Source organism: Spermophilus citellus, assembly GCF_964194105.1.
Source record: "Spermophilus citellus genome assembly, chromosome: 1".
Taxonomy (NCBI): domain Eukaryota; kingdom Metazoa; phylum Chordata; class Mammalia; order Rodentia; family Sciuridae; genus Spermophilus; species Spermophilus citellus.
Window position 1 is genome coordinate 283421488 of NC_138182.1, and position 23586 is coordinate 283445073.

Genomic DNA, 23586 nt, shown 5'->3' on the forward strand with positions numbered 1-23586 from the left:
GATACATCTTGAAGAATCATCACCCTTTGATCTGAAGGCCCTTATGCCCCAGCTAGAATTCTGTTATGATTCTAGTCCTCAACCCAGATGCGGGCCCACTGGTAATTATGCAGATGATCAAGTAGATAATTCAGGGCAAATAACTTTCACGGTAGTAGAGGTAGTAAGTGGCCAAATTCCTCCACAACCTAAGCCTGGTGCTCGAATCAGAGTAGTCAGAGGATATAGCAGCACATGGTTGGGATTTTTTAACAGCTGTCCACCAGGACTTCCCAACCTTATCGGACCACAGAGTACCTGGCTCACCACACCATGCCGAACTTGTGGTAGTCATTAACAACCTGAGAACATGAACTCATGCGCAAGAGGTAACAGGAAGTCACAGATAATGGCAGTGACAGCCTCAGACTGTACGTAAAATATCACGTGCATGGGCCAAGGTCACATCAGCCCTACAGTCTCAAAACTCCAGTTAGCATTCCACTTCCGATTACAGTGACCCAACTAATGTTTTTAACAAGGTAAACATGTTGAAACAACTGGAGTTTAGAAGTAAAATCTTTCAATTTGGCTCCAAGTACTGACACAACATGTTGTTACGATTGCAGCTAACAATTTTGTGGCAGCCTCATTGTGGACACAGAATGTCCACTTATGAGATGTCAAAAGGTGTTGAACAACTCATCAAAACCGCCTTTGTGAAAGAAGGGAGAAGTAATCCCAGGTGTCTTTTCTCCATGGACGTAAGAAATTAACTTGATTTTGTTATTTTGATATTTACATTGGTTTGCAGTAAGATTAAAAGACGTCAAAAATCTACCTTATTCTGTCTTCATATTTAAAACTGCAAAACAGTCAGTTTTGCTCTGGCTTTGTTTGCCTGCCTCTGGCATTACTGAGTGTTTTTCTGAGGCACTGAGATGCAACATTACGTTAACTTTGTTATTTTCAGATGAGAGAATTACCCACACAGAAAATTACAAAGACTCAGCTATTTTGGGGACCTTGACTTGTTAGAGAGCATTTGTGTTCCACAACCTGCCATGTGTTTCTTACATTTCTGCTGCTCTTGCAATCAGACTGTGTCCACATGGCCAGTCTGGCCAGTGACTGCAAGCAGAAGCCTCGTGGGTGAAGGCAGGTATCGCCCACTGAGCTTCCCGCTCTGAGCCCTGCAGCTGGGAGCTTGGAGGCCCTGTGCTCCAGGGCGGGGCTCCACAAGGCAGAAGGACATACCCCAAGTCAGACTCTGCACTGAAACGCCCAGTCTCTGCGCTGAGCCTGTGATCTAGGACCTACGGAGACTTGAGTTTCCGCTCTCAGTAAAATTCCCAACATAACAGTTGAAATCTTTCCATGATTGACAAAAAGCTAAGACAATTTTGAAAAAGCAGAGCCGAGAGGAGGGTCCGGGTCTGTGTGGTGTTTGGCCGTGGGGCATATGCTAAGACCGGAGGAGGCTTGGACAGGAGCAAGAGAGGTGACGAGCAGATGAGAGTCATGACGTGGATCAGGAAGGGTGAATGAGGCACCCACAGCAGCGGGAGGGGCTGAGCGGCCCAGTGGGCAGGTCAGGATGGCTGCACACAGGGTGGAGGGGTGAGCTGCTCTGAACCCACAGCGCACAGAGAAGTGCCCCTGAGGAGGGACCTGAGATGCCACAGGCACAGTTCTGAAGCCAGCAGCAGAACACAGAGGGCACATCTGCTGACAGTGGGGAGGAACGGCCACACACGGCCTTTCCCATGAAAAGACAGACGACGCAACCACTTCCACTCCTTAGGGAGTTTTTTTGTTTTTTTGTTTTTTTCCTAAAAGACAAGAGAGAAAATGTTGGAAGAAGATATTGGCAGCATCTAAAACCCACACGAGGAAGTGAGATCTGGAAAACAGAAAGAATTCCTGAAAACCGAGAAGGAAAGGCTGGGAAACCAGGAAACTCAATATACAAATGAGAGCAAGTCCAAATGGCTGCCAAGGGCCCAGAGGGACATCCAAGTGGACACACACAGGACACCACTGAGCACCTCCAAGGGCAGCGCCTGGGGAGGAGGATCTGGCCGGCTGCTGGCAAGGAGGTGTGGGACTGACCACTCTGGAGGGTCTCTGGCCACACCTAGAGGAAATCAGCAGAGGCCCATGGGTCCAGGAGCTCCCGGCTGCACGTCTGCCCCCAGAAGCCGGCAAGCGAGCTCTGAAGAAAACCTGTTGTGATGACCAAAGGATGGAGGGGGCTGGGCTCCTCCCAGGGCAGTGGAGGGGCAAACTGAGCCTCCACACAGTGGAGTCACATGCAGGCGGGAGGAGCCGCCAGCCAGGTGGCTGCTCACAGGACCGAGATGTGCGGGAGACATCTAAGAGGGAGGCCCAGGACACAGCGCGGTCCCTGCTCCCTGAACATGCACACACAGGGCAGCACTTCATGTTCCACGGGGCCCCAGTGCACTGGAGAAGGTCTGTCCCAAACTCTGAGGTCCCTGGGCAAGGAGGGCCCTGTGTGAATGCAGGGCTTCCCCTCTCTGTACCCAAGTAAAAAGTAAGTTACAAGAAAAGGGAGGTTAAAATCAATACACAGGCAAAAACTTATAACACACAATGAAAATGTGATTGTTTTCCTGTCAATAACAACACATTAGAAAGGATGATGCAAACAAGGTCTCACTCACAGATCAAGAAACGCTCTGTGAGCCTGTGTGGAGACCCTCCAAGGTGTCCTCAAGGACACTTGATTTGTTGTTCACACCCTGTTTGTCCCCTTTGCTGAGGGGTCAGGACCTGTGATTTGCTTCTGTGGAGCAGAAGGTGGCTGGAAGGCTGGAAGGTTCTGTCTGAGATGAAGCCAGAGAAAGACGACAGCTCTGTCCTGGGTGCTCTTGTCCCCTCACTATTCCCTCTGGGAAAGCCACCACCATGTCTCCACCACCACGAAGATGCCCACCTGCCAGGGACTGTGGGAGCCACCCAGGAAGGCACTGCCCACCACCCCTGAGTCGTCCTGGAAGCTTGGCTCAGCCAAACCTTCCAAGGTGACAGCGGTGCTCGCCCCCGGTTCTGCTCAGCTTCACGACACGCCAGAGCCGAGGCGCCCAGTCAGGCAGTCACCCAGCCAGGCGGTCACCCAGCCAGGTGGTCACGGCAGCTGCGAGACGGGAGATGTGTGCTGCTCTGAGCCACTGGGTTTTGGGGTAGTTTTAGGTAATAGGTAACTAATGCAGAGGCCTGGGAATCCATTTAACAGAAAGAGTTTCTAAGTTAATAAGAAATAACAACCTAATTTGAAATGGAAAGAGGGTGAAATATAAAATTTCAGTGGCCACCCCCAAAAAAAGTCAAAGAAAAAAATCCCAACTATATGAAAGATGATAAACCTTAATAAAATAAAATATATGTGGGCTGGGGATGTGGCTCAAGTGGTAGCGCACTCGCCTGGCATGCGCGGGGCGTTGGGTTCAATCCTCAGCACCACATAAAAATAAAATAAAGATGTTGTGTCCACTGAAAACTAAAAAATAAATATTAAAAAATTCTCTCTCTCTCTAAAAAGAGAAAAATAAAATATATGTAAGTTTAAAAAAATGAGATGCTTTGCCAGTGAGATTAGGAAGTCCCATGATCTTGGGGTAGGTGGCTGGATGTTCTGGTCTCTTGCTGTCAACAAGATAACCAGGAGAACCTTTCCTATGGAGAGTTTGATGACTCTGTCCCATCAGTGTGTGCAGTGTCCCCACCCTTTGGTGCAGTGTCCCGCTTCTGGGGCACCCCTTGAAGTATGAAGGCACAAGAGCTAACCTGATGTTCAGAGTGGTCTACTGGACTGCTGCCCGCAGGAGGAACACAGGCTCCGTCATCCATGGCACACCACACCAGGGGGCTCCAAGTCTGAGTTACCAGAAAGATGGCCAGTGTACTTGTACCAAAATAGGTGCCCCCTTCAGCCACCATGAAGAGCATGTCCCTGCTGCTGGAAACCCTTGTAGGTCTGCTGGGTTGTGTGTGGACCTGTCTCGCCTGCGTGCAGAGAAAGGCCATTACCCCCTGGAATCGGGACTTCAAGACTCCACCTTGAGCTCTGGTACTGCATAAACTTTATACAGCGAGTGGGTCATATTTTCTCTTATCAGAAAACCTCTTAGGGGCTGGAGACATTAGACCACATGCACATGATCTTGTGCATTATCACACAATCTGCTTTTCTCAGTCCTTCCTGAACCATGAAAGCAATGATATTCATGGTAAGAATTGTAAAATAGTCACAGTAACGATAGCTGTGGTCTAACTGTACAACTGGCTTGTGGAGGCCTGGACAGTAGTGACCACCTGCAGGGAAAGACAAGTCTTTTGAGGACCCATCTTTCAGAGGTCCAAGACGCGGTGCCATGTCCTGTCTTCTGAACAACTGCACAGTCTCTGTTGTCCTGCGCTCAGCCTGGGCCACACTCCAAGGCTGCAGCTCGGCCCTGGGCCCGGCTCCTTGGTGCTGAGCTCTTGGACTATCTTGTGTGGACAGAGACAGGGATGCTGAGACATGTCATAAGGTGTCTCCTGCGTTTACTCATTGCCGGAGGGTGTGGTGTCAGTAGTGTCCGTGAACCTGAGCTGAATGGGAGAAATCTATTCTCTATTAATCGCTACCATCATGAGGACATATGAGGACACACGAGAGAAACTCCATTTATGTTACTTTTAATTGGGTTTGGGCTTTAAGTGTATTTATAGGGGAAAAAAGCCCTACAGGTCACTTTAATTATGATATTATAACAGTCAGGGGTGTCACCTGAAATTAAAATGTAAATATCTAAATGTATGTAAAAATTATATAAATACTTCAAACCTATTTTCAATTTACAAAAGATCTATCTGATGAGGACCTCGTCTCAGGGCACGTTGAAAGACGCTGATATTCGTGGAGTTCACGGAGAATCTCTCCACTCCACCAACATCTGGAACTGCTCAGCCTCAGAGGCAGAGCCTGGAAACGAGGGCTCGTCCCTCTGCCAGCTGTGCGCGTGGACCCAGGAGACTTGGCCAGAGCTTGAGCTTCCCAGCCTTGGCCACGTGGTGGATGAAACCCAGCCTGCCTTTCTCCTGGTCTTGCAGAGCTCAAGTTCCAAGAAGGCGAGAGGCAACTGGCTTGTCACCTGAAGAAGGTGCAAGGCTCCAGTGTGAGTGGCTCGGGCAGCCACGCTGAGGGCTCCTACCCTGTTCTGGGATCTTTGTGTCATATGGGTTGGTGGTGATATTTGGGGTCATTTTAGTGATTTTGCTCACTTTTGAGTAAAGGAAAAATGCACACAAAGTGCAAATGGTTGAGCAGAGTTCTCGAGGATGCCCTGGCTGGTCCGGTACCTCCCACACCCCTGTTAAATGCTTGTTTCCAACCAGTTTGATAAATAGAATTACCAATTGTTCTCTGATGTGACTATAAATTAAATGAGTAGAATTACCATAAAAAGTGGAATTGAGGGCTTTCAGAAAGCATCTTACATCTAATTTGGCAAGGACATCTGAAATGATAAAAATAACTTGATTAAAAACAGCTCGTCAACTTGGGTGGATTAGCATAAAAACCAATTGCATCAAATACATTCACCATAGAAATTCAACCTCAGCTGTCCACAGAGCAGTTGTTAGGAAGCCCTAACTTGTTTAAAGTAATGATCCAGCCATCATCCTCTGCTTCCTTTTGATCCACTGGCATGTCTACACTGCCTGCTCGATCCATCCCTTCCACTCTGGCTTTGCCAGACCACCCCTTTCTACAAATGCATGAAGCAGGGGTGACCCTTGACTCTGTCCAGAGGGCCTCCAGGCAGAAGAGGGCCAGCTTTCCTGAGGAACAAGTGAGGAGAGGAAAAGCACCCAACCCAGGAGAAGTCGGAATGGGTGGCTAGCCCAGCAGGGGAAGGACATTCTTAGGACAGGAAGGCTGGAAAGAAAATGGAGAGAACTCTTCGAAATCGAGAGAACTCTTCGAACTGTGGACAAATTCGGCGGAACAACATGAGAATAGGGTGGGAGGAGGAGGTTCATAAGGACCCAGAAAACGCAAAGTGGAACAAAAAAATAATAATCATGCAGGAATTAGGAGAGAGTAGAGGAAGACGGACAGGCTCCTGCTCACTGACTCATAAAAGCAGACAGAGAAACCACACAGACAGAGCGAGAGGGAATCCTCGGCTGGGAGGAAACAGCATGAGGAGGTTAAGGCAATCAAGGCAATTGGAAAGAGTGGACGGGACAGCAGGGAAGACAGAAACAGCAGGGTCTCCCTGAGGGACAGGCCACCGGGAGGAAGGCCCAGTCACTGACGCTGGGGCCTGGAGGTGGCTGGTCCTTAGGGTGAGGGGCAGGGAGGGACCAGGGCAGGAGCAGGCGAGTGGAGACCGAGGATGCCAAAGCTGTGTGATCCAACAGCCACGGCCCAGGCTGAAAAGGCGCTGGTGTGGCCCGAAGGTGTCCTCGACATCCCCCAGCTCCTCAGGACGTGACTGCACTTGGAAATGGCAGAAGTGATTAAGTTAAGATGAGGTTCTTGGGGGGCCCTGACCCAATCCACCTGGTGTCCTATAAGAAGAGGAGATCAGGACACAGATGTGCACAAAGGGAAGACCATGCGAGACCCTGTGACTGTGAGGCCAGGAGAGAGGCCCAGGAGGGGCCCCCCAACCCACCTGGCCTCACTCCAGCCTCCAGAGCCACCTGGGCTGTAGTACCTGGTTTCAGCAGCACTCCAATAACAACACCGGCTAACGGAGGCTCCAACAATAGAGGCCACAGCTGAATGGAAGAAGGGAAGGGGGGAGAGGACAGAAACTGGGAGAGGAGAGGATGAGTTCCCACATAGCATAAGCCATCTCCAATCAGGAAAGACCACAGAGAAGTGAAACAAAGGTGTTTACAGAGTTTTTAAAACAACACCCCACTCTAGACTTCTCAATGAAATCAATGCCAAGAACGAGTGTAGGTGGACCAGCAGTCTGAGGGAGCTCAGCCGCCCCGTGGGTGGCTTCCCGCCTGGGCTCCAGGCCCCGCCTCTGCCCAACCACCCCCTGCTGTGTTTTCTGGCCAGCAATATGACGATGCTTCCAGGGTACAGGGCTACAAACACAACCCATGAAGCCAGTTCTCATTGGCTAAAGCACCATGACCCATGCCTTCAATGTTCAGAGAGAAACAGGAAATCCCGATGGCATGGGACGCACAGGGTGCCAGGAGTGAGAGGATGCTGTGCTCAGAGTCAACCAGAAAACGCCCTTTGACTGAGCATTGCTTTGTTGCTAAAAATGTCCACTCTCCTGGCACTGCAATTACAAAGTACTCAACACCCTCAATCTTCCTCTGATGATTCATGATCTTGCTGCGCCTGAAGGGCACCGACTCGATTTCATCCTACAGCTTTTGATGAGTGCCCACTAGGAGCAAGGTCTGGGCTTGTTCTGAGGTCCTGTACTCTGGCAGGCCAGAAGCCACATGGCTTGCCTTCCCTGGGAGCGTCCAGCTCGGCAGGTGGGCACCCAGCTGCTCCAGGAAGCACAAGTCTCCAGAAGGCCCAAAGCACTCAGGAACCCAGGCAGAGGGAAGGGCTGATACTTCATGGAAAACCTGACACCCAGAGGGGCCTGCAGATGGGTGGGATGCAACAGGAAAACCTGGCCTGGGGCTGCTCAAAAGGGGCTTGAGACCTGCTTATGTGCACAGAGTCCTGAGTTAAATGCTTCCCAGGACAGGCCACTGGGTCCTTAGGGGGACTAGAGGTAGACTCTTGTTCTGGTATCTGGAAGAGGAGACTGAAGGTGAAGAGCCATTCACTCCTTCCTCATGGTGAGCTGCATCTCCCCAGTTCCAGTCAGAGCCTCAGGCAGGGGAGGGCAAGGACGGGGTGGGGACATAACACTCACCAGAGCCTGCACAGGGCCCTGCCCTTACACGGCACAGAGCAACACTAGCACCAAGGAGGGAAGCCACGGTGGAGAACCGTTGCATCCTGAGATAAGTGACTTGGTGACAATCATTTTTTTTTCTTGTCCCCTAGCTTTCTCTTATGAGATTAAAATATTCTTTTGAAGAATCTTCTCAATGCCTGCCACTTTACTTGGCTCTGAAATTTCAAGGTGAATACCTCTCAACCAAGAGTCTAAAAAAACTAAGATGGCAGTGGCATTTTAGAAGTGTGACAGGGCTCTGAGCCCCATGTGAGGATGGTTGCTGCCTGTGTCTCAGGGACAGGAGTGATGCCCTTCAGAGTCCGAATGCCCACCACCGCAGGTGGTGAAAACACCCAGATGCGCGGTGCCCGACGTCAAAATGAAACTGCGTTGAAACATCACCAAGGCATTTAAGGTCCTGTGGGCGGTCCCCAAGAGGTGCTGTGTGGGGTACGCACCAGTGAAGCCCAGTGCAGGGGGGCCTTCCTGGCCACACTTTCCAGACTCCCGGCCTGCTGGCAGGACGTCCCTAGCTCTGAGCTCTAGGAGGGAGAGCAGGGCAGAGCAGTCCTCTTGGCTGCTGCCTGACCTCTGCACGCCATTCAAGTCTCTTCTAACTGGGAAACGCAGCCCAAGTGGCCAAGAGCCCTCTGCGATGCCGGGGAAACCAGCCACTTCTGATAAAGCCCTTCGGAAACTTAAACAGACCAACAAAGGAAGAAAACAGAGCTCGTGTGCTGAGCGGTTCCACTGGAACCGACTGGGAGCTATTTCTCATTTCTTTTCTATTTCTGAGATAGCATCTCGCCACCTGGAATTTGGAATTGTCTCACATCTGATCTTAGGGCTTTCATAGCTTGATGGTCTGTACTGCAGAACTTAACATACCGGGAAGAGGATTTACTTTGAATAACAGGAAAGTGCTAAATGTTGTCACAGCTCCATATATATCACTGAAATCTTGGTTTACCAATGACTTGTTCACGATGCCTACTTTTCTCAATTCTGCTTAATTATGCTATTCTAGATATTCATTTAAAAAAAACCCCTTAAATTCCTTTGAAATGAAACATGTAAAATCACAGCACAAATGCTATTAACATGACTGGGCTTTGATATCTTAGAAAACGAGGAGGTTCATGCAGATTGGGCTGGGAGGGCCACATGCCAGGAACCCCCACCTTCCCAGTCCACACCAGTGGGACAAATGGCAGTGTAACATGCCACGCTGCTCCTCCCCATGCTGAGATCACTCTACCTGCCTTTGCATCTGTTCAAGTGGCCCTCATGCTCCCCTTCACTGCTGTTTCCCAAACTCATACCCTTTCCACAGATTTTACTGAAAATCGCTGCATTATATACTTAGAATATGGCATGCTTTTATGGTTTGCAAAAGGTCACTTTTCAAAGGATTTACTCGCCCAATCCTGGAGTAAAACATTCTAGAATGTTCTGAAATAGTTTCTTTTTAGAAAACTATAACTATTGGGACACAGTAATTTAAAAGTTTGGCAGGAAACAGTGAAATAAGAGACTGAAAGGAGGTGAAGAAAATTAAGATTGGCACAACATTACTACTGATCAGTGTAGAAAATATCATATGCAAAGGAAAGGGAAGGATTCAACAGTGAAGAAATGAATGACTTAAATACATGTGGCTGAAGGGAAGATCATCAATGAAACATGCTTTTATCAGGCCCCCAAACTGGACTGGACTTAGAAGACCAGTTAACTTCACTGCATTTTTTTTTAAACAGACCAAACAAAACCACAAACTAGCCTTTCACAGCCGGTTTCAGTGTTAGAGATGCTGACTTGTTTCCTTGCTATGGAAACCTTACCATGTCCCTCGACTTGCTGGGCAACTTAATTTCATGGTGAAGTGGGAAAGTTTCCATCAAACTCTGTAGGGATGGTCCCACAGCAATTCTGAGTGGGCTTGCTCTGCCCTAGTTCAGCTAAATCACTTCTTGAGTCCTCTGACAAACACATCTGTCCATCCTATAGGGTGGATCAACTTCCCTCTAACTAGAGGGCTCTCAAACTTGGGAACTTGCAACTTGGACTTGGTGATGTGTCAACATGAGACAACACAGAAGGAGGAAGGTACACCTTGGAACCCTCACTATGAAGACAGGAGGTGAGTCAGGCCCTGGGGGCTGCTTGGGAAGGAAGAGCCTTGTTCCGTCAAACACCCTTGGGAGCCCAGGACAACAGGGCCCTTGCTTGTTCCTCATGACTGCCAGCCCCTCTCAGCCTCCCACTCTTGGACTTGCAGAAGCCCTACATGCTTGTAGTCTCTAAAGTTGAATGCACATTGAAGGCTGGGGGTCTATCTCACCCTCTGCAGCCCACCTCAGTTACAGGATGCCACTGGCTGCCACATCCTTGATCTTTCTTGATGGAGACCTGTGTCACTGGGGCCATCATTTGACTGCATCCACCCATACTTCCTCCCACAGTCAGGGTTGGGTCCTGGGTTGCAGTGTCTTTTGTGCTTGGGTGCTGATCAAGACCCGGTTCTGAGGTCCCTGAGCATCTTCTGGCCACAGAGATGGTGCAGGGCCATCTGACAGTCCTGACAAGGTAAATATAGGCACTCTGGTTTATGCTTGTTGAACCCATGGGCTCCCAGCAGGGCCACTAACTATGTCAACTCTGAGTGACAGCTACCATAGAGTGAGCTGGGCTCACTCCTTCCAACAGAGCTGTCAGGGCTGAGCACAGGGAAGGCCCTACGGCTGATCTGCAAGACATCTGGTGCAGCTGGGAAGCCTCCCATGGTCTCAGGGCTGGAGACCTGGTGGGAGCCTCACTGTAAGAACTAAGGACCTTCCAGATTTTTCTTAGAATAGGGCCACTAAAATGGTCTCAATCAAGAGATTATATAACAATTAAATGCTGTGTTTATACAGGAGTGAAAAAGAGAAATTTGAGAATACAGTCTGAGCCACTGGGTAGAACTGTTTCCATTGGCTGACTCTGATGCTAAAAAACATTACAAACATGAAGAGGTAGTTATGGCAACACAGCCTAAGCCCCCAAACGGATGTAGATATCGCCATGAACTCTGTTTCCATGTAAAAGATAATATTCCTTCTTAGAATAATATTCAGGGAAGACTGAGGACCACTGGGGACAGGAGAGTGCTTTATGCCCATAATGTTCGCAGAGGAAGAAGTTTCGCTATTGCTGAAATGTGGGACTATGGTCACAAGCACAATAAAAATAGCGGATGAATCCCAGAGTATCAATGAAGTGTGTGCCAGCCTCTCTCCCTGTAAGGATGCTGATTCTACCCATGTGAATCTTAGGAGTTGGAAAGAACCCTAGAGATGGCTACTCAGTCTCCCCCCAAGGGCAGGAAGTCCTCCCAGATCCTGGGCCACTCCCCAGCTCCAGCTGACTAAGAAATTAAGAGAATGTGAATCAGCCATTGGCACTGCATTACTGGTGAGCCTCTGATGGCCAGAATATCACCTGTAACACCCACAGGTGTTTCTGACGAGCTCTTTCAACAATTCTTGCAGGTCAGTTAGGTTTATCTTGAATTCCACTCAGGAAAGGCCTTTCCCCAAGAGCATTGGAAAGGCAATGTGTAATGGACCACAGTGAAGATCTCTTTCAATTCCACTGAAATGATTTATGTTCATTTTGCATGAGCTATGATAATTGCTGGAGTCCACAACTTGGTACAAAATTTTAGATTTACCAACCAGTTTTTCACTTTAAAAACAAAATGGTAGCAGAGTTTTCAAGTGGACATCATATTTTGTAGTGTCTTTTGTGCTTGGGTGCTGATCACGACAGAATTTCAACAATAGTTAGTGAGGTTATGAGAACATATGGCATGCATCTAGAGATCCTAGATCCAATGTTATAAACAATAATATTCTCCCATGTAATTTTCTAACTTAACATCAGCAAAAGCTGAGTTAAATGTAAAGATACTAGTAACAGAATGGTATTCTTAATAGAACAAAGCCAAAAAGGTGAATAAGTGGGACACGAACATCACTATGACCTTACCAAAAATCAGTTCCTGGTGCTGCAGAGTGGGGAGCCAGCAAAGGTAAGGACAGTCCATCTAAGGCAGCCGTCTAAGAGGAGAAAAGGGAGCTTCCCCTGTGTTTCTTGGAAGTATTTATAAAATTGTGTTAAACATAAAAAAGTTGAGCCAACTAGACATCAATTTGACTATGAAATACTAACAACATGGATAATTTCACACACTTTTCTTTTTTATGTATTTTGATAAATATTCTACTTCTTTAAAAGAGGGACATCTGTGGGTCACCTCCTCTCTCTGAGGAACTTGCCAACATCATTTCCTTTGAATATTATGATTCCCAGGAGCTACTGGGCTCATGCTTTCCCTATTTATCTTGAATTTTCCTATTTATCTTGAAGGAGGTGCCTTATGCTCAGAAAGTAGCTGGCTGCCCAATAGTGAATGTGCTCAGGGCCAGTAGTGGGATTAAGTGCTGCCTTTGCCTCCAGATCCACTAGGGTTTTATCCTAACCCCACCCGAGAGCAACATGGCAGAACCGGGACACCTATTGGTTCTGGCCATGAGCTGCAGAATAAGCTGTATAGTCTTTCCAAGACACCTGGAGAACCAGGCACTACCTGGAGTCACCTGGAGCCTGTGCATTCCTAAGGATGTATAAACTTGAGTGGGAAAAATGTCAGGATTTTCACTTGTAGGAGTCATTCAGCACTTCTAAAATTCTGGTTGACTGTGGTAGACCCTATTACAATGCCTTGACAGTTGTTAATAGAAACCCCAGGTTTCAAAGTCACATTATAGTTGCTATTGATATTTAGATGCAGCAGGAAGGGACTCCTGGGATTTCCTATTTCTCTGTTCCTCAAGAATAACCAAGAAGAGACCTCCATTTCTTTTATTATTAAAAAGGCAGATGCCAGAATCACCTTTTAAGCAGAATTACTAATAAAATCATCATCTTGATTCAATTCGTAGAGTTCAAGCTCACTCTTTATTAGACTAGTTTTCATTTTGATTATGATAATGTCTTTTAAGCTTTACATGACTTTATGGGTTGGCCCTTAGAGAAACTGTCTTGTAGGAGTTCTCTCTGGTTAGGATGCTTCACACTGTGAAAGAGATCAGAGGGAGTCCATCAGCAGGGCTCCGAAGGCTGGGCCCCTACTGCACAGCTCCCTGTATTCTCCAGAGATTTAGGGGCTCTTCCCCTGGCTGTCTTGCCTTCTTTCCCCAGCCAACATGCATGGGGGAGGGGCAAGGGGGAGGGCAGCCCTCGCGCCCCCACCAGGACTGAGTTCTCAGACACAAGCAAACATGAAACCCAGGGAAGGCTTGATGAAGGATGACCCACAGCCCCTTTGCAAAAGATAAGGTTAAAGAAATTGTGATTCACGGGGTATTTTGATGACTCTTAACCAGTCACATTTTAAAGGTTCATAATATTCAACTAGTTACAATTAATGTAAGCTTGTCACAGATTCAGATTTTGGTAAGTTTCTTCATGTTATTTCTGTTTTTCCTTCATGGGGAAGCAGAGTTGCGCATATATGTCCTTAACCACCAAGGACCCCAGCACAAATGAATCTCTGCAGCAACTGATATTTATTCCATACGATTATAAGCAATGCTTAGCTGACACCTTTTAAGAAGCAAACTGGGCACCCACACTGATACTCACATATCACCCTAACACATAAGTATCAGTAAGGCTAAAATAATTGTTTTTAACAATAGCGTGCACAAAATATCCAAGTTCCTAAAGTATCAATAGCTGCTTTTTAGTATCACAGCTATAATAAATTCTGAATTTTAGAAAAGTCTGATTCAATATAGGAAAATATCTTTACAATATTTTTTCTAGAAATTTTCCCTTCAATTCCCAAGTGAAATGAATAGTTTCAACTTTACCTGTAATGATTCATTATGTGACAGCATTTCCTTATCTCCCTCATCAAAAAACTCAATAAAAATTATTGGGAATTCTTGCCAAATATTGTGATGGAGAATTGGTTTTTATTTTACAAAAATTATTTTTAAAGCAGCAATTTCTTCAATCTGAGTGCTTTCACCCATGCAATAATTATGTTCAAGAAAGCACTTTCTCAAGTTATTTTCAGAATCTTTAAAATGCCTTTTTCTTTTGCATATAGAAGAAATAAAACAGCACTAATTATCTTTCTCCTACAGTTTGAAAGAATTAAAGCATTATTCTATTTCACACAACAGAATCAACAAGCTTAGGGGGAAGTTGGGCATATATTTGCCCAAATTGATAATTCAGGACCGTGTATCAGATTTGATGGATGCATCATCAACCCCCCAGGTCCTCCATGAATTATTCCTGAGAAGCACATCAAGCAACAGTACTCGGATATCCACCTGCACCCGTGGGGACCAACCAAGCTACACCCCGCTCTAGGTTGGCTCTGGCTCCAGACTGCCCGGGGGCAGCTCGGTTCTGCTCCTTTTACTCCTGTGCTTCTTGCCTGTGATTAAACCTCCACAAATCTCAGTTTCCTCCTCTGCAAAATGGAGTAACAGCAGCAGCCACCCTGTAGGCCGTTGCCAGGCTTTAGTGAAATGATCTGCATACAGCAGCTGGCAAGCAGCTGGCCCACAGAAAGCACCTGTGCATGTTCTCGATTCTTGTGTTGCTCTTCAGGAAATGGCAAAGTGAAGGGCATGGGTGTCTGCTCCGATAAAGGAATCTTGCAACAAGCATATCTATTTGGCACACACAATGTATTGGACATTGTGTGCAGATAAGAGGCAACAAGAGTGTAAACATATAGACACAATCTAGCAAAATAGGCTCAGAAATGAACAGTTCTCAGCCCAGAGGGGTTCAGAGGAGGAAGTCAGCACTTTGGAGAAGCAGGAAGGGGCCCTTTGCAGAGGAGCTGGGGAGACATGGCAGGGTTTAGAAGGACGGTCAGGGGCTCGCCCATGGACAGGACTAAAGGACCTTCCAGACAAAGGGGATGGTGAGGGAGAAATCCTGGTGGGTGCCATGGAGCATGGAAGAGTGTGCCATGGTGGGCACTGCTGGGGCACATGGGCTGTAGTGTGCAAAGGTCATAATCAAGGGTCTCAGAAAATCAGGTCTGTATTTTAGAGGAACCATGTGGGAGATGGCAGCAGGTAAGATGAAGGGACAGGAATATGGTGGGGGCTCTGCAGGAATTCAGGCAGAGCATCCCTCTGGGTAGGGCAGCTCAGCAGCGGTCTCCCACTTCTGCAGCCGCACTTCAGCCCTGACGGTTCCACTCTGTTCCTTCCCTTGCTTTTACAATCAGGTGTCGTTGGTTCCCTGCTCAGCTAATTTCCTCCCAGCCTCCCAGGATTAGTGGGCCAGGGAGCAGACCAGGACAGGACCAGGAACAATACACAGAGAGGGTATGACAAGAGTGTCATCGCTACGGTGCCCAATCATGGTACACCCTCAGCAAACGGGTGCTAAATGACCGAATGAAAGACGCCACAACCGTGAGGAAATAAATGAACAACTGGACCTTATGTCAGCTTGCCAGCTCACTAGGCAGGAGCACCCAGTCGCTACTGGGAGGACTTCTGGCAGGAGGACAACTTCTTGGTGGGGTTGGGAAATGCCCGATCTTTCCACTTACTGCCCATGAAACAATGCTCAGAACAGGCCAACAATGTCAACGTCAACCCGACCACCCTCAAGTAGAGGGTTCTCTCTGAGAATTGAAGACACTTATGACCTCAGGGCCCCACCTGGCCCAAATCCCCTGTGCACATCCAGGCCACTGCCAACTGTCAGGTCCATGGATATTTAACAAATGGGAGCTTCTCCAAATAGGAACCAAGATGTGACTGTGAAGACAAAGATGAAGGGGGCTGCATTACTCCTCAGAGAGCAGGCTCTCAGTGCCAGCTGCCTCCAGGCACTCTCCCCTTCCTGCCCAGGCAGTCCTGGTCCACAGCAGGCCTCGGCACATGTGCTCTGCTAACCAACAGCCCTTCCTCAGTCTGCACACCCCAGGCCCCGCCCTCCACAGCTGGATCTGCTGGAGGACTCGGGGAGCACATTTGCTTGCTCAGGGGTTACCCTCCCTCTGCTCCATGTGTTAGTAGTGGCTTTGGACGGTTCAGCTTTAGGATGGTCTTCTCTACAGTGCTGGGCTTTGACAGGCTGAGTCAGAGCTGCCCAGGGGCAATGAGTGCCCTGAGAATCACTGGCAGAAAGGACAGGATCAACCCATGTCATCACTTACCCCTCTATCTTAGGGCCGCAACATCAATGCTTCATGGACATCTGGAATGTAGCTTGAAGAACCCACTGCGAGTGGCTGGTCGGTTTACATTTAATGATCATTATTTTTAACACAAAACCCACTTAAACTGGTTCCTTGTCTGTCGCCAACACGGTGCTAGGGAGTCTGCTTTACTTCTGCACCTGGATCCAGGCACCTGGATCCAGGCAAGTAGACATCAGGGGATGAAAAAGGAGACATGGGGCCTCGGGGTCAGGCCATCAACTTATTGTCCCACGAGAGCTTCAACTTACTGTCCCAAGAGGGCACCTGCCCACAGACAGAAACAACAAACCTATGCTGTCCCTTCAAAAGAAAAACCACCCTTTCCCAGCACTTAAACCAGAAAAGCAAACAAATACACATCTGCACCCTCTTCTTGCAGGTTCCGATTCTCAAATGTCACCACTCAGGGCAAAGGAGGTGGATCCTATTATTAACTGTCCTAAGAGCCAGGGGCGGGCGCTCTCTGGGGGAGCTCTCCAAGTTGGCGTGGGGCTATTTTTAGGATGCAGAGTCCTGTCTGTGTCCTCCTTGTGCCCTACTTGATAGAAGAACAAGTAGCTATTTTTTTCTTCGAATAGTCAGGCATATCAATACCTCAGACTGCACAGCCATGGTCGGTGGTAATTATCTGTCCCCTCATGCTGCACAGGACAAAATGACAGTGGCTCACAAGAACACATACCTGAGTCTCCTTGGGTGGATCAGATGGCGACGTCCCCTCTGTCCCTGTGGCACTGTTTACACTCTAGCTGTCCCCAGTTCCCTCTAAACACCTGAGTTTCTCTGCTCCCACCTGCAGGTGAGCTGAGCCTCCTGTGCCTCCCCACTTGAATGAGGCTTCACCGAGGACTTGGTTTTCAAACCAGCAACAGCTCTAGAGGAACAGGATGTGGTCTTGGCTAATGCTCTGCTGGTGCTGTTGATTCCTTCCTCCCAATTCATATGCTCGGTGCTCAGTCCTCAGGAGCCAGAGTGGGACTTTACTTGAAGATGGGGTCTTTAAATCAACTTACATCAAGGTCGTGAGGGTGGTCCTAACCTCACAGGACTGGTGTCCTACTAAGAAGAGGAGATGAGGACAAAGACAATCAGGTAAGCATGCAGGGAAGCCAGTCCCGCTCACACCTGGATCTTGGATTTCCAGCCTCCAGAGCTGTGAGAGAATGAATTTCTGTCACTTAAGCCACCCAGTCTCTAGTCCTTTAGTACAGCAGCTCCAGCAAACTAACACAGTGCTTTTAGACTTCTGTGTCAGTTGTAGCAGGTTAGAAGCCCACAAATTTCAGGAGCTCAGAGGGCTGATTGTCTTCTGCTCTTGACCAGAAGATGTGGTAATTTTATAGTCCCGGGTCAAGTGCTGCTTCCAGGTCTTGAACGTGGAGGGCCTTCTGGTAAGGGACTTTCCTTGTGTCTGTGTGTGCGTGCTCACGTGCACGGTTCTCTGTGACACTGCAGTGTAGACTGAAAGTGCTAAAGCTGACCTTGGTGCGCACAACATCCCTGAACAAGGCTGAGCTGCCGGCCCTTTGCTCACCATCACACACAGACAGATGGTGATATCCGTCACTTTTCTTTGTTAATAAAACTTCAGGAACCAGTGCTGTTAAGTCAACATGACTGCCCAGCAATCCTTACTAATTTTTAATTCAAACTCTAAGACACCGGGATGTTTTACTCCAGTCATTCTGTGAATCTTCTGCTGATGGCTGGCCTGTGTCTTTTTTCTGTGGATACAGTGATTGTCATTCAGGTCACAGTGAACAAAGGACTGCCTGGAAACAGCAAGGTGCCTGGGAGGCCTGGGCTTGACTGTGCCCTCTGGGTAGCTTTTGCTCCTGCTGGAGGGCTTCAGAGGCTGGCCTCAAGCCGTATGAAGTCAGCCTGACTCTGGCGCTGTAATTTCCTTTCTGTACAATGACCATCCACAGAAGGGCACCCAGGGAGGCTGAGCATGCTGCACGCTCAGCTGGCCCCGAGCTTGGCACAAGCCAGTGGGAAATGCTATCTGCGGGCTGACACCATTGTAATCAGCACTGTGTCCTGGCTGGTAGGGTTAGTTCTGAGGGACAGGGAGGAGTGAGGAACTGTCACTCAGCTGCCATCTGGTTCCTTGCCGCTAGCAATGTCTAATTAATTAAAAGGGGGACACTCAGGAGGTGTGCAGGTGAGAAAGCACAACAGTGAGTCAGTGCACAATCAAGTGGCTTTTTTTGATCCCTACTGCTCACACAGCTGCAAGGGCAGGGTGGCCGGCCACTCATGCTGCCATCTTGTGTCCCACCCCTGGAGAAGAAGCCAGGACCCCACCAGGCTGTGCTCGCTTGTCCAGGTTTACAGTTCGCTCTCGGTACTCTGGGATTGGAACTTCTGTAGGGTCCACTGTCTGCTGAGTTTCCTTTAGCTTTAAGACATAAATCTTACACTTTTCAATGTCAAAAATCCCACATGAAAACTATGAATTATAATCTTTTGTCTGAGTAAATGATAAAAGATATAAATGATGGTCCAAGAGGATACTTGTAACATTTTCCCAGCTCATTTTAAAGGCCCAAGGATTATTCATTTTAACTAAACAGAATAAAACGCCTCTGTTTAGTAAAGAAGGTTTAGTCACAGATGAGAGGATCAAGTCACTACTTCTAAAGAGAAATTATCATAAGAAATCTATACAATCCTTTAATTTAAAACAGCCAAAATTCATACCACAACAGGAAAGAGATGTTGATCATGTGGGGCAAAGATTCAGTCAGGTAAAAATCTTCATGAAATGACTGAATTTCTCATATTATGTGATAAATCTAAACTTTTGCATACAAAGCTGCTAAGCAGATATTTTTGCAGTATTACACATGGAATCTTAAAATTGTTTTGAGGTTTCTCTAAAGATATAAAAGCAGGGTGTATTTAATTCAGAGTTGAGATAAGGTAAGTGTTTTCCTATAGGAAAGAGGAAACCATGCCTTTTCTAACTTTGCAGCTTAAGAGAATGGGTCCTAAAAAAGAAATCCCAACTAACAGAGGAACATAACTTCCATATTACAACTCTTTCTTTTAAAGTAATTATTGGTTTGATAGCATCCCAGTGCTTTCAACACCTGAGCAGGTATTTTGATTGCTTTCCCAAAGCACATTACCTTTAACTATGGAAATAATTTGGCAATTGCTTTATGCACAGTGAACAACCTACAAGCAGTGAAATTGCACAGGGACTCAAAGGCACCTGACTGAGGTTACCTGAGACACTACCATGTCCTTCTGTGCATGAAACCCTAAAACATAAATGATGGTCCAAGTTCTTCAATCCTTTCTTTGCATTTTGGCAATTTCATGAGTACCACACCTTACTCTCTTTTGGAGAACTGTATGTTGGTTGAAACCAGCATGGAAAATGCAAAGAAATTGCACTGATATTTTAAAAAATGCTGAGCTTTAAACATCATTCCAAATGTCAATATTTAAATGTAATACAATATGCTAGGTGGGAGAAGCTGAGTCCAGTTAAGCTTTTATCAAATACATAAAAATGTTGATAATTGTTTTCAATACTGAAGCCTCTGATTTGCAAACTGAATGCTTGGCTCTCAATTTTGATTACAAAGAAAGTGAATGTACACACCAAGACTCCTCTATTTTAAGAGAAGCTTAAGGTTGCCAATAAGACAGTTTTTATTCATAGCATCAGTGTAGAAATAGAAAAAAAACCATTTAATCTACTAAGATATTTCTCTTTTTAAAAACAACTGCTTCATTTCTTGTTTAAATCTTTTTTCCCTGTTCCAGAATGAAGGCTGCAGTCTAAGATCCCCCCAAGTCTAAAATGTTAGGATTCAACTCTGTGATTCTATAGGGAAAAATTACAATTCTCTGCCTCTGACTTCAAAGACATATTTCCTGTAAAGAATGAAAGACAATAACAGACAGGTCCAAAGAATTCTGATTATGTACAGTGAAATGAACAACAAGGCATTTCTGTAGAATATTTTTCTACACTTGTATATAAATCGTGCTTGCTAAATAAACTGAGATCCAATGGCTTGTATTCAATCACATGCACCTTGCAGTGGACCCAACATTCCACTATATGATGAGGAAGATGCTTTGACATGAAAGCATCAAGCCTTGCTCAGTTAAAGCTGTCTTTCTAGAGCTGTTATAGCCATCCTATCCCTAATTCAAGAAATAGGTAAAACCTGGGCCCTAGAAAAGATAAGAATTAAGTGACCTTCTCTGCTGGAGTTGGGATGCTATTTGTTTGGAATCCCAGGGGTTCCACCTCTAGTGAAATTGGCAGAACAAGCATCTTTTGATTAGTGTGAAACCCCCTGCAGTGAAGGGGTCAGAGGCAGCAATGGGAAGAACTGATCCCTCTGATAAGGAGACTGTATAAAGACCACAGGAGGTCATTCAGGGTCTTCTTTAAGAAAACAAGGATTCTCCAAAAGACACCTACGGAAATATTATTTTATCCAATAATGTTTAATATCATTTCAGGAGGACACCTCAGAATTTGAACACGTTCAAGAACATATAGTTGGGAAGATAAAGCCAGAGGCCCCTGCCTGCAGCCAGGCAGGACCACATCAGAAAATCCATTCTCTGCTTTCCTGCACTCTGGGGCTTCTTTCCCATAAAGCAGTCCCCTGGTACAATAGGGGAGAAGACTCAGGTGACCTGCTTAGCCTTCCTCTCTGAGTTTAGTTAAATTCTTTAGCCTTGTCAACACCCAACCTCCACCCTGGGGACAAGGAAAAAAGGGTTTAAAAGAGGCCAAGACTTGGAGGGCTACCCCAGAGGTTCTGGAAAGGAGCAGGTACCAGGCAGGAAGGGAGCCTGGCTAGGGACTGCAGACATTGCCTTGATGGGGTCTGGCCGTGTCACTTAAGGAAGGGCTCAAACCACACTTCTGCCTCTCTCTAGAGAAATTTCTCAAGAACACATCTTTACAGGGGATGCTAAGAAGGAGAGAGCAGTGGAGAGGGGTCACTTGCAGGCAGCTGGCTCTCAGAAAGGCCAGAGGAGGAAACCTCTGTGTTGGGGGGGGGGCAGGGAGGAGGCAATACGCTGGGACAGATGCCTAGGTCACGCTACACAAGAAGTTCCCACCTTCATAGATTACAGGGGCATAAGATGGGTTGAGTAGACAGGATGGAGAGGGAGAGAAATGGGGGAGGGCAAGGAGAAGGGGGCGACTCTAGAGGGTGGAGAAGGGGAAGGGAGAGCAGTATGCAGATGGGGGAGAACAGGAGAGGTTAAGGGCAAGAAGGAATAGAAGAGAAAGGGGAGAGGACATGGGAGGGAGGGAGGGAGGGAGGGGGAGAGAGAGAGAGAGAGAGAGAGAGAGAGAGAGAGAGAGAGAGAGAGAGAGAATGAATGAGAATGAATGGGCAAGCTAGAGAGACCAGAGACACTAACAGGGCCAGGCAGGGGACAGGAGCGACAGGATGGAGACGCGGGGAAAGGAAGAATCTATCAGGGAAAAGAGGCAGAGGCGCTCAGGAGCATCCCTCCCTGGGGGAGATATATTCAGAAAAACTCCCTGGGAGGTTTATTCAGAAAGAGCCAGACCGGCACAAGTAGCCCTGGGCCAGGAGCAAGGTGGCCAGAGGCCCCATCCCTGGTCTCCCATCCCGGGCGGGGTGCACCGGGCCTTAAGGGTCGGATCGCCGCATCCCCGCCCCCCTCCGCGGGCCTTACCTGGCCCTTGACCAGGCTGGCCGCGAACTGGCGCATGACGGCCTCCACTGTGTAGGCGCTGGACCAGCCGCGCGGCGTGAGCAGCTCCATGCAGATGGCGCCGCCGTCCAGCACGTAGCCGTTCTCCAGGCGCGGACTGAGCACCCGCATGAAGGGTGGCGAGAAGGGGAAGTTGTCGGGGAAGGTGAGGTTGAGCAGGATGAACTCAGTGTTGGTCTCCTTCATGTCCTGCCACAGCACCGAGTCCTTGTCCACCTGGTGCAGCTTCACGTTCCAGTCGAAGAGGCTCTCGTCCACCAGCTCCACGGAGATAAAGCGGTCGCTGAGGCGCGCGATGTCCTGCAGCTCCTTCATGAGCCGCCGGCTGCGCACCTGCGTGCAGTGCTGCTGGCGGGCGGCGGGCACCAGGCTGCCACCCGCCGCCGCCGCTACCGCGGGGCCCGGCCCCGCCCTGGCGCCCGCTGCCCGCTCCCGGGGGCCCCCGGCGCCCGCTGCCCCCGCCGCCCCCGCTGCCGGCTGCGGCGGCTTGTCGCGCGGGGCCAGCTCCGCTGCGCGCTTGCCCTTGCCCTTGCCGGGTCCCGGGCTCGAGTCGCCCGCGCCCCCGGGGTGCTGCTGCTGCTGCTGCTGCTGCTGCTGCTGCTGCTGCTGCTGCTGCTTGTGGCCGCCGCTCTTGGCGCCGCCTTTGCCGCGCAGCGACGCGCTCTGCTGGCCGCCGCCGCCGCCGCGGTGGTTGTGGTGGTGCTTGGGGTCCTCGGTGTCCCGGTTGTGCAGGCGGATGAGCCCGATTTTACGGAGCAGCGTGGCCATTTTAGGCTCGGCGCCGGCTGGGGGCTTCCCTGGACTCCTGCCCCCCGGAGCCCGCGAGCCGGGACGCGGGGGTCGCGGGGCGGCGGCTACCGGCGACCACTCAGTGGGGTGCGGCGCGGGTCACCCCAGGCGCCAGCGGCCTTGGTGCAGCGGAGCGGGCGGCACGGGGGCTCGCAGGCTGCTGTGTCGCCGCTGTCATATGACGGGGCCCGCTCCGGCTCCGGCTCTGGCCGCCGAGGGAGGTGTGGAGGAGACGCGGCGCCGCTAGCCGTCCCTGGGCCGGTCCCTGGACGCAGCCCTCGGATTCCCAGTGTCCACGGTCCTTTGTGCGCGGCCGCAGCGCGGCTGGCCCCGAGTCCAGCGCCGCGCCGGGGCGCGCAGAGTCGCCCGCAGCGCCCCGGAGGCAGCGGGATGGCCGTGGGCTCCGACCGTGAGCGTCTGCCCGGCTGTGCCGCTCTGGCGGCTACCGCGGGGCCCGGGCCACTGCCGCTCGTGTCGCCGCCGCCGCCGCCGCCGCCGCTGCGGCTGCTGACATTGCAGAGGCGGCTGCTCCGTCTGAGGCGAGCGCGGTGCGGAGGGGGCGGCACTGCCGGCCGCGGGGGGGGGGTGCGCGGGGCGGAGCCGCGGGCTTGCCTGCGCCGTGCCACCCCCGCCGCCCGGCTCCCGCGGCGACACGCGCTCGGCCGCTGGGGGGAGACAGCGGTGCGCGCCCGGCCCGCCGGACTCCGGCTCGGGGAGAGCGGCGCGGTGGGCTCGCAGCCCCAAGCCCGCAGGGGCCGCGAGGGAGGGGCTCGCGGGGAGGGGACTGTCTGCGCGCGCTCAAGGGGTCTCCGAGGCCACGGGTCGGTCTGTGCGGAATCCGGGATC

The 23586-nt window shown here is 49.4% G+C and overlaps 1 protein-coding gene across 2 annotated transcripts in view; it reads right to left on the reverse strand.

Moving 5' to 3' along the window:
* UBE2QL1 (ubiquitin conjugating enzyme E2 QL1) overlaps positions 1-22853 on the reverse strand; it is a 36150-nt gene extending 13297 nt beyond the window's left edge. Inside the window, exons 1-2 of one of the 2 annotated variants that reach the window (XM_081284724.1) lie at positions 21913-22853; positions 5445-5504 (exon numbers count right to left, since the gene is read on the reverse strand). In XM_081284724.1, the coding sequence (XP_081140850.1) occupies positions 5487-5504; positions 21913-22719 (825 nt within the window). In that variant the 5' untranslated portion in view covers positions 22720-22853 and the 3' untranslated portion in view covers positions 5445-5486. The remainder of the gene's footprint in view (positions 1-5444; positions 5505-21912) is intronic. The other variant, XM_081284723.1, reaches the window with a different exon arrangement.
* Between the last annotated feature and the right edge of the window lie 733 nt (positions 22854-23586).